The following is an 11,545-nucleotide window of genomic DNA, read 5'->3' on the forward strand; positions in this document are numbered from 1 at the left end:
GGGTACCGAGTCGCCACCGAGTCGCTACTGAAATAACGGGTAAACAGCAAACAACGGGTCATGCGCACAAGAGTCGCTACCGGGTCGCTACTGAAACAACGGGCTACCGACTCGCTATCGAGTAGCCACTGAAACAACGGGGTACCGAGTCGCTACCGAGTCGCTACTGAAATAACGGGTAAACAACAAACAATGGGTCATGCGCACAAGAGTCGCTACCGAGTCGTTACTGAAACAGCAGGCTACCGAGTCGCTTCTGAAACAACGGGCAAACAACAAGCAACGAGTCATGCGCACAAGAGTCGCCACCGAGTCGTTACTGAAACAACGGGCTACCGAGTCGCTATTAAAACAACGGGCTGCCGGGTCGCTACCAAATCACTACTAAAACAACGGGCAAACAACAAACAACGGGTCATGCGCACAAGAGTCGCTATCGAGTCGCCACTGAAACAACGGGCTACCGAGTCGCTATCGAGTCGCTTCTGAAAAACGGGCTACCGAGTCGCTCGTGGTACCGCGCACCACGAGCGCCTCAGTAGCCCATTGTTTCGTAAGATATTCGGGCTGCCTCTCCCCCGCGACGATCTCCAGCTGCTTCTCTTTGGCCTTTATCTTTCACTAAAGTTATCGCAGTTATCAGAAGTTTATTTCGTCGTGCCACTGTGCTCAAAATTACCTTTCGTCCGTCGACGGTCGGCTTGTCACATCTACGCTTTGTTCCGACAATATCACAGTCGACGAGATCTTCAGCTGTGTTTACGTTCAGGGGATGCCCTCTGCAGCCGTGGTGATGCTCCCAAGGTTCTGACGACCCGCATATAACTGAACCGACTTTGTGATGTCACCGGCTGGCCATGTTTGATACTTTGGCCGCAGATGTGAGCGGGCGGGCTGCCTTGGTGATGGCCATAGGCATCAGCCCACGCTTCAGCCCCGCAGATGTGAGCCCCGCAGATGTGAGTGGGCGGGCTGCCTTATGGTGATGGCCATAGGCGTCAGCCCACGCTTCGGGACAAACAAATAAAATGGTCGGCCTGCCTGGTGACGAGAAATTGTAAGCACATTCTCTCTCGCTCTGTGACTCTTTCCACTGACAAGAGAAAGCTCATCCGCCCAAAGTCATGGTGTTTTACTTAAACTTAGTCTAAGTCCTCAGATCCCGATCGCGACTGGAAGTTAATTGAAATGTTTCCAACTGCGTGAAATGATTATTCTTACATCAAGCAAAACTCAGTCGCGACTAGTTGTAGAGTGAAACGCAGTGGAGATTGAAGTCCTCCTAGCTAATTAGTGCCAAAATCGACGCTGCTTCCGTGTGACCATATGCGTCATCGGCATATCGTCGTGAGCGGCGATCATCAATGGTTTCATAAAGTGTAGTTAACGATTTACAAATGACTGACGCCGGTTAAAGAGAAACTTGGGCAACACATGCGTAACCTGGAAAGGTGCGATAGAGTATTACTTTGTCTACGTAAACTAAACCCATGTCTTACAACTTTCAATATTTGCAACTTAAACTATGAACCCGAAATTTTTTGGACGGCGCATGATCAACACAAACTGTGTGATCACGGCCAAGAGAAATTAACTAGTACTAGCATCTTAATATGCAAGTATGACTAAGAAAGATCTACACGACCAATAGACCCCTCACAATTCTGCAGATTGCGATATCGCCGATGACACGCGCTTACTTCATTGTCAGAGCGACTAACCACAATTTCCTCTCTCTGCAGTCAGCATATTGTTGATGACGGTGCGTAGAAACTACATAAACGGACAACGACGTGGAGCACCGAGACTCTAGGACTCGTGGCAACGCCCGCTTGTACGGCGAACAGCGGTGGAGACATTCAGTGTTCAGGACAAAGGTGGAACATGTGAATGTGAGGCAGACCTGCAGCTGACCCGATCGAGCGCTATCAGGCTGTGTGGGGTGGGTAGATGTGTGGCGTGCTACAAGTATACAGATCAGAATTTATATAATAGTCGAACTGCTGCGCAGTCTGATAATTGCACCCAGCATGGCCGCCGCAAGCAGTCATCCCGACTGGGCGCTCGCCACAGCCCGCTGGCCTGACAGAGCGCTCGCCACAGCCCGCCGGGCCTGAAGGAGCGCCCAGCCACAGACCGCCGGTCTGACATAGCGTCCAGTCACAGACCGCCGGCTTGACGGAGCGTCCAGTCACAGACCGCCGGCCTGAAGGAGCGTTCCAGTCACAGACCGCCGGCTTGACGGAGCGTTCAGTCACAGACCGCCGGCTTGACGGAGCGTCCAGCCACAGACCGCCGGCTTGACGGAGCGTCCAGCCACAGACCGCCGGTCTGACAGAGCGTCCAGTCACAGACCGCCGGCTTGACGGAGCGTCCAGTCACAGACCGCCGGCTTGACGAAGCGTCCAGCCACAGACCGCCGGTCTGACAGAGCGTCCAGTCACAGACCGCCGGCTTGACGGAGCGTCCAGTCACAGACCGCTGGCTTGACGGAGCGTCCAGCCACAGACCACCGGCCTAACAATGAGTGAAGCCACAGACCGCTGGCTTGACAGAGCATCCAGCCACAGACCGCCGGTCTGACAGAGCGTCCAGTCACAGACCGCCGGCACGACGGCCACAGGCCACCGGCCTACCAGAGCGTGTAGTCACAGACCGCTGGCTTGACAGAGCATCCAGCCACAGATCGCCGGTCTGACAGAGCCCCCAGTCACAGACCGCCGGCCAGACAGAGCGTCCAGCCTCAGACCGATCAGGCCACTCCACCCCTCTCCCCTCCTCGATGGCATACCATGCGTGGCCGGGACGGTATACGTGTAAGCCGACAGATCCCTATCAGCGGGTTGCCGCGAAACTCGAGCCAATCAGCCGCGACCGGCCAGATCAGCGACAGCGGACGGCAGGCCGGCCAAGCTGTGGCGTGGAAGCGGACAGCAGGCCGGCCGAGCTGTAACAGCGGACAGCAGGCCGGCCAAGCTGTGGCGTGGAAGCGGACAGCAGGCTGACCGAGCTGTAACAGCGGACGGCAGGCCGGTCAAGCTTTGGCGTGGAAGCGGACAGCAGGCTGACCGAGCTGTGACAGCGGACGGCAGGCCGGCCGAGCTGTGACAGCGGACGGCAGGCCGGCCAAGCTGTGGCAGCGGACGGCAGGCCGGCCGAGCTGTGGCAGCGGACGGCAGGCCGGCCGAGCTGTGGCAGCGGACGGCAGACCGGCCGAGCTGTGACAGCGGACGGCAGGCCGGCCGAGCTGTGACAACGGACGGCAGACCGGCCGAGCTGTGACAGCGGACGGCAGACCGGCCGAGCTGTGGCAGCGGACAGCAGGCCGGCCGAGCTGTGACAGCGGACGGCAGACCGGCCGAGCTGTGACAGCGGACGGCAGGCCGGCCGAGCTGTGACAGCGGACGGCAGACCGGCCGAGCTGTGGCAGCGGACAGCAGGCCGGCCGAGCTGTGGCAGCGGACGGCAGGCCGGCCGAGCTGTGGCAGCGGACAGCAGGCCGGCCGAGCTGTTGCTTGGTTACTGTAGCGCTACCGCCAGGTCAGTATCTCTGTACCGGGCTTGACAGTGTTGTATGCGCTCTGGGACGGGAGACATCCCATCTACTGCGCACAAAGGTGCGAGTTACCATTCCATTTGTTGTAAAACGAGCGGTTTGTTACATACCTCACAATGCTTTTTTAACTCTATTGTCTTTCTCTTTTTAGTGTAGTTCAAAATATGTTTTGCTCGTCTTTCCTAAATTAGACGCGATGAATGCATAGGATATATACGTGTATTTACCGTTGGGTGAGGATAGGCACGCGAAAGGCAGCGAGCATCCACTGCGGGAGGAAAAGGTGCTTCAAGGGTTTTCAAGGGTTGTAGTGCGCGAACCGCCTGACATCGCGCTCAGCGGACTGCAGGGAAGAATAAAGTTTTTTTAAGGAGAAGAAAGTATTGCATCAGACGACCCCTCGTTAGTTGATCGATGAAATGCGGCTGAGTCTAATGGATGCGCGGCACCCCGAAAGGAACACGATAGTACATGGAATGGTAGATACCTTTCAGGTGATCTAAATGCATATATACAGATCGCACAAGGCCTTGCATTAAAACGACTGTCACTTGGGGGCTTTACCGGTACCCTACCTGATCAACCTCTACCCGTGGGGCTGTGCCCGTACCCACCCGCCATCCGTGGGGCTGTGCCCATACCCATCCGCTACCCGTGGGGCTGTGCCCATACCCATCCGCTACCCGTGGGGCTGTGCCCGTACCCACCCGCTACCCGTGGGGCTGTGCCCATACCCACCCGCTACCCGTGGGGCCGTGCCCGTACCCACCCGCTACCCGTGGGGCTGTGCCCATACCCATCCGCTACCCGTGGGGCTGTGCCCGTACCCACCCGCTACCCGTGGGGCTGTGCCCGTACCCACCCGCTACCCGTGGGGCCGTGCCCGTACCCACCCGCTACCGGTGGGGCCGTGCCCGTACCCACCCGCTACCCATGGGGCTGTGCCCGTACCCACCCGCTATCCGTGGGGCTGTGTCCATACCCATCCGCTATCCGTGGGGCTGTGCCCGTACCCACCCGCTACCCGTGGGGCTGTGCCCATACCCATCCGCTACCCGTGGGGCTGTGCCCGTACCCACCCGCTACCCGTGGGGCTGTGCCCGTACCCACTCGCTACCCGTGGGGCTGCGCCCATACCCACCCGCTACCCGTGGAGCCGTGCCCGTACCCACCCGCTACCCATGGGCTGTGTCCATACCCACTCGCTACTCATTCCTAATCAGCTATGCTCACCGGTCAATCATCCGTTTTCTTTGTTTTCGATCAAATTCAGTTCTAAAGTATGGAAGAGGTTAAGTAATGCTTGCACCCAAACTCACCCTCTTGCACTTACGGTTGCATAAGTAGAGTGAATGGACCTAGTTATTGTGAAAAGAAATGCAAGCAGTAGCCTTGGGTAATATTTTTTTAAACACTTCCCCGATATTTCATAAATGTTTTACCCATGCCCATGCTTGTAATTTTCCAGACATCTGTACCCAACTCAACCCGTTACCTATAACCATGGGTTCATCCAACCTACCAAATCCTTTCATGCCATTACTCCAGATATTTCGCCTAGCATTTGTTGTGCGATTCACATGCATGTTGGTAACTGTGAATACGCGTTAGCTATTTCATGATACATTTACTCGCATTCACCACTCGACAGGCTAATTTTGCTGCGATGCATAGCAGGGTATCTCCTACTCTTCCTCCGATGCAGTGCACATGGGCTTTTGATATGAAGGCTTCATACATCAACTAAATGTGAGGACAGGCAGGCGAGTATTGAACGAGTGGTTGGCATCATTTCCCGCATGAACAATGCGCTTGTTCCGCGATAAACATGACGTGGACGTTCATGGTATAAGGATATACCACGTCTTCTATCCTATATATCAGGACAGAAGACATGGCTCCAGGCGGCAGGCGTGGCGCGAGCATGTGAGTCAGAAAGACGCCGAGGCGTCAGCGAAGCTCATCAACAGGAACTCTTAGCTCGACGGTGGGGCCGGTGACTCGACAGATGCCACCCCGCGTTACCACACGCGTGTGACAGATTCTCCTATACATCAGCATGATGGGGTACCCGGACCCACAACCATGGCTGTTCGTTGTGAGATAATGCAAAACATGTAATGGCATCGTGTGCAGCTGCGGTCGGCGATGGCATCGTATGCAGCTGCGGTCGGCGATGACATCGTATGCAGCTGCGGTCGGCGATGGAAGCCCTCGCTGCGGTTTGAGATTGAAGCCCTAGTTCTAAACAGCGACGAGAGCTACAGATCCAGTTGAAAACGGAATCAAGAGTCCCGCTCAAGAACAGTCGAGCTGCGGTGCCAGTCCGTAACGGGGGTCGCAGTTCCAGCTAGTTACGGAAGCCGCAAGGCCAGTCAATATGACGGGAGTCACGGTTCTAGGCAGTGGGGGCGTCTCGGCTGCAGACGGCGCCGGCTCCCCCCCCCCCCCCCCCCCGCCTCGGAGTGTGCCGCCTCCGCCGCTGCCGGATCCCTGCCCGCCTCGGAGCTGTGCCGCCTCCACCCGTCCCGGATCCCTGCCCGCCAGCCATGCACAATAAGCGGCCGAGAGCAGCCATTATCCCTGTTCGGGCGCATTAAAACGACAGAGGCGGTTCATTAGTGCGGGCCAGTCGCCACAAAGCCGGGCCAGGCCGGTCGTGAATGGCGGCCGGCCGCGCGCGGGACGTCCTGGCGCTAATGGCCGCGACACAGGCTCGGGCGCCGCCGCGACTCTGCGCTCCGCCGCGCTCGCTTGTGCGACGCGTTCGGCGCCGTGTTGGTGAGGCGGTCTCCAGCGCGACACAGGCCACACGCCAGGCCAGGCTACAGGCCACAGGCTCGGGCGCCGCCGCCACTCTGCGCTATGCCACACGCGCTTGTGCGACGCGTTCGGCGCCGTGTGGTGAGGCGGTGTCCAGCGGCCGAGCTGGGCGGAATCGTGCGCGATGGCTGGTGAGCGCGACACTGAGAGAAGCTGTCAGGTCTCATGTGGTGTTGGCTTGCCGGTCATCGGACCTCAAACGGCCCGGACCAGGCCCATGGACGCCGGGCTCAGCCCGGGGCCGTTCATTTGCTCACAGCCAGCCAGGTGTAGAGGTTCAGGCCCAGCCCGGCTCGTCGACGGAGATACAACACAGAACACACCAATGTTGTGCTCCGGAAAATAGCTGCACATCAGTGTTCATTCATGTCGTGATATAACTTACCGCATATTTCGTGGCTCATATTATTGCACGCTTGGAGCGTTTTTTATGTCAAGCGTTTATTTCAACGTAATTTGAATCACATGGGTTGGGCTACTTTTATCCAGGGTAAGGAAGGGAAGTACAGTAAATGCACATGTTGTAAGATAACATTAAGATAACTTGCCAGCATGCTGGCGGACGATAATGTCTGTATGGGGTATGGCATTGTATGCCCCACAAAAGCTGTGATGTGTATATATTGAAAACAAATCGTGCACATTCACGAAATTACAGCATGGCGTAAGAGCGTCCTTAAGTTGAGCGGGGGGGGGGGGGGCAAAATCCTCATCAACATAGCTTTAGTCGTAGGCCTCTTTTTAGCTCGTGGCGAAGCAATGTAGACTTAAGCCTAACCTAAGTGGTAGTGAATGTTGAATTTTATGCGAGTCAAGGAGAAGGAGCCGAAAGCCATGGAAAAAACGGCCTCGCACTGGTTGAAAAGCTTTTAACATTTTGTCTCTGTTTTTTTCTTCATTTTAAGAACTTAAGTGTAAACGTTTTGATTAGACATATTTGTATGAGAGCAGCCCTCATTAAGCAGAGGTTGTTGCGTAAGCCCTGACCTCACCATACGGTGGGGAGATTCCAACTTAACGGCAGAATTTAGTTGTGAAAGTTCATTGCGCTGCGATACTCAATATTGTGCCCAAGCAACGTCGAAAGAACACTAGGCCCATTTTTGAAGTCAGATTGAGCGTTGCCGTAAACTGATGCAGCTGCAATTTGGACTAAGTATTGATCAGAAACGATACGACACGTTACGAAGCTAACCAGAAACAATTTAACATGCATCAGTCAGGGACCATGCATGTGTGGCAAACACAAAGCATCGGCGAACCCTGGTGCTTCTTAAGTGAAGAGGAATGACCCCTAACACATCAGCAACAAGCTGCTGCAGCACCCCAGCACAACGCAGCGACATCCATTGCGTCTATGTCACGGTGTGTGTCGACAGACGGTTTAGATTGTGCGGCATTTTACACCATGGCGGCTCAAAGGCGTGTCGGGAACGTAAACCTGTTAAACCGAAAAGCGCTGATGTGTGCGGCACCTTACCTTCTCGGGCTGATCCATCTCGGATGTCTGGGAAGAAATTAGCCTGCACGTTGTGCGCTGAACGGAAGAGGGGAAGAGGGGAAGAGGGAGAGAACAATCGAAACGTACGGAGCAGAGATAAAGAAAGGCGGAGAGGGAGGGCAAAGGAGAGAGAGGGAGAGAGGGAGAGCACGCTGGAGCCAGCCTGTCAGAATGGCGTCGCTACTAACAAGATGCAAATCAACCGTAATGAAGAGGAATAGGATAACTACAAGATGGCCGCCCCTGCTGCTGATTAGGTAAATTATGTAATGCAGCGGCACAAAGGCGCGAGCGGGCGAGCGACACGGAGGGAGCAGGGCAGCGGCCAAATTGACGCCGCCAACAACAGACGCTATTATCGTTGACTGCACGCACAGTCAGCCGCCGCAAAAATGGCCGACTGCGCGTGCGTTTTTACCAGCTTGTAGGCAACTTGAGGTGCAGGTCTGGATGTGAGGCCTGTATGGAAGTTGTTGGTGCATGAGCGCATGCGGCAACGGAAGGAAGCCAAATCATATTTGAGTGCAGAACGGTACATTTCAGCGGTTCACAGCCCCTCTCCCCCCACCCCAGCACTACGCTATCTGCGGTCCGGAATTGTGGCATTATTTTGTTTTTAGTTTTCAGACCATTGGGGGGGGGGGGGGAACGGGATTGAGCGGGACGGGAAACGGAAAACGGGATATCCAATGGGAGGAAAGACGCGATTCGAGGGGGTGCACAGTTGTTTTTTTTAACCGTGGTTTTGTCTGAAACAGGCAGAGCGTGATTCAAAATAATTGACCGCTGATAACTGTCATCTCACGTCGGTGACATTCGGAGGTGTCAATTCATGTCATTTTGTAAAGACTGTACCCCTCTTTCACCCAACCAATATGCCACCAAGTGATAGTTTGCCATCCCCAATATTTCTGTGGGATTCTGGTGAGAATGAAAACAAGGTAAATAGTGCACAAAACATATCCTCTGTGGGCATTATACCGAGGCCATGACCACCATGCTGCTCAGGGCAATCGACGTATGTGAATACAACGTTGAAAACATTAACTACCGTTCGTCGAAAATAAAATGGTCTTATTCCATTCCGAAGCACTCAGCTGGGGTGAAAGGTTGCCTGGCGCCGGCTCGGCTCCCAATCAATGACGCAAAACAACACTTTCGGTGCCCTTTCGCAAAATGGTCAATGCTAGGCGAATTGATTATGATTACGGAGAAGACTGTGCTCCGTCGCAGAATTCGTTGCGTTTTCAAATGACATCACTTATAACCCTTTTACACTTTGCGACTATGTGTCGTCAGGTCGTCGGGTTTTATGTCGCATGTTCTTCAGAGTCGGAGCTGCGGTGGAGCCATCCCACTGACGAATGCTGTGTTTCAGTTAGCTCTTGGTGGACTGCTTGTTCTGAATGCACGGTGCAGCCGGTGCCCGTGCAGACTGGAGAGCGGCGATTCTTCATAAGGCTTCGCGCCAATAAGTATGTCAACGAGAGAAGGGCCATGGCAAAGTCAACCACCTTTAAAACCTCGCTCCGCCAGCGCCATCCAGTGTGCGCCGAGTGAAGATGGAGCTTGCAGCATGGCGGCCACGGCGGTATTGTCACCAACCTTTACGCCCTACTATTGTGGAAGTTTAACCTCCTTGCACCCATGCACTTTGCGGTAAAGCGTTTATGAATGCTGCACGCTTCCACGGGACAGTCAGAAAGGCGGTGTGCTGACGGGCCGGATCACAACCGACCCCGTTACTCGCATCGGCTGTGGAAAAGGTCCGAAGAGCCCGAAGCTCACTTGCATGGCTTACTATGTACCACTCCTGTACCAGTCGTTTGCCTAGCACCAGCTTCTACCAGTCTACCAATTGAAGTTGTATGGGCAAACTACCCTGCCAACTGCTGTTTGCGATATCTTATTGGACCGAGCTGTTAAGTTTAAAATGTACCGTCTTGGAGCTAATTGCAGTTATTTATGGAGCTCGGCAGTCCCCACATACCTTCGCTATGTTGCATGCCTAAACATTCGCCCGTCTTTAAGTATTCGTATATTCGCCCGCGTCTTTCCGTACACAAAACTGCCCTACATTTACCACCTCGTAGTATTGTTGTATAAACTATTGCAACCGTAGATGAGTTCGGCACGCTAGATTTGGCATATAACATCCTCACATTCAGGCTGTAAGCCTGCAATAATTTTTCAGGAAGCACACCCAGTTTTCGCGTAGCAGCCCGATGTTCAGACAAACCTCTCCAGGCTAATTACATCCGCGTCGCTGTCGCCTGCGACCTGTGACCGGTCGGCAGCTCTGGCTCGGGCCCGCCGCTCCTCGTGACCCGGCGCGGGCTGCACCCCCGCGCCGCGACCTGAGCCTATGGCGTGATCACACCGCCGGCACCCCGGCTGCCCTTATCGAGGCGCTATCAACACGAACAAAAACAGGCGCCGGCCGGCGCGACCGCGCGCTGGCCGGCCGACACGACAATTGCTGGGCTGACTTCATCTGGCGGCCGGCTGCCTTATCAGGGATCGCTTGGGCGCTGTAATTCGGGCGTGATGCGACAGTTTCTGCGCCAGATCGCCGCCGATTGGCGCCGCAAGTGCGGCCAACTAGACGCGTGTTTGTGCTGCCAGAGCGTCGCTCCGCGCCCGCGATCGCCGCCCATCGCGGCGCGCGGCGTGGGCGGCGCGCCGCGGCTCGTCTCGAGCGTCACGACTCGTCACGCCTGGCCGACGCCGCGGACCGGCTCCCACCGCTCTGCCGGCCGGGATGACCCCGGCCGCGCGCGCCGGGTACCGGCAGCGACGGGCGCGACCGAGACGCCCTGAGAGGAGCTGTCGCGGCGAGGCAGCTGGAACGGGCATCGACCGCACGGGAAAACGGCATGGCTCGTACCAATATTGGCATCGTTCAAGGAGTACACACCTGAAAATTCAAATGTGTTTTGACGTACGAAATGTTCAGTTTTTCTCCAGGATCATCTGGATCCAGAACTTGCTTGCAGATGAGTGCGCATCCCACTAACTTGCGAATGGTATCACAGCCTGAAATAGTTGCTTTTTTGCATTTGTGTTTGATGGTAGAAATGGCGCCTTGCATGCTGTTATTTGCAACCCATTTGCCTACCGTCATGCTCTGTATGAATGCATGGCTGTTGTTTTATCAACGTCCCTTGTGAGAACCACTTTTGGTCGTAGTTTTGAACCGCAATGCTCACACGATCGAAACTTCATTTAGGTCGAGACACTGTCTGGAAAATGTTACATTCAGGATGCCCCCGAGCATATCATACCACTGTCGACGGCTGAGATGAAGCGCATCATCAAATAATGACACTGAAATGCATGGGCAGACATTGCAATCAATGTCCACTGGTTGCAATGGGTCGCTTAGGTGGCAAGTGTCGCAAAGGTTGGGATGTCAAAGCTTATAGAATGAACACCAACGACGGAAAAGTGCTGAAGTTAAGGCAGATATGGATGAAAAACAGTGCCACCGGTTAGTATGCCCAACGCTTGATCCCCCGTACAGCGATATGAGCACGCATAGCAACAAAGGAAATCGCAGATGAGAGGAGCATTCGCCCCGTTTGTGCCCCGCTCGTGTCCAAAAACGTTACTCAACTTGCATGTAGCCGTTTTTTTTTTTTTGCCGGCCTGAAGCATTCAACCTC

At 55.0% G+C, this 11,545-nt stretch overlaps 1 protein-coding gene across 1 annotated transcript in view; it reads left to right on the forward strand.

Annotated features, from left to right (window-relative positions):
- Positions 1 to 10,700, forward strand: part of LOC119107253 (kinesin-like protein KIF3B) — a 19,954-nt gene extending 9,254 nt beyond the window's left edge. Inside the window, exon 12 of the mRNA XM_037230671.1 lies at positions 10,675 to 10,700. Within this exon, the coding sequence (XP_037086566.1) occupies positions 10,675 to 10,700 (26 nt within the window). The remainder of the gene's footprint in view (positions 1 to 10,674) is intronic.
- Positions 10,701 to 11,545: the final 845 nt, after the last annotated feature.

This window comes from Pollicipes pollicipes, unplaced genomic scaffold (assembly GCF_011947565.3).
Source record: "Pollicipes pollicipes isolate AB1234 unplaced genomic scaffold, Ppol_2.1 Scaffold_6686;HRSCAF=7923_pilon_pilon_pilon, whole genome shotgun sequence".
NCBI classification, from domain to species: Eukaryota; Metazoa; Arthropoda; class Thecostraca; order Pollicipedomorpha; family Pollicipedidae; genus Pollicipes; species Pollicipes pollicipes.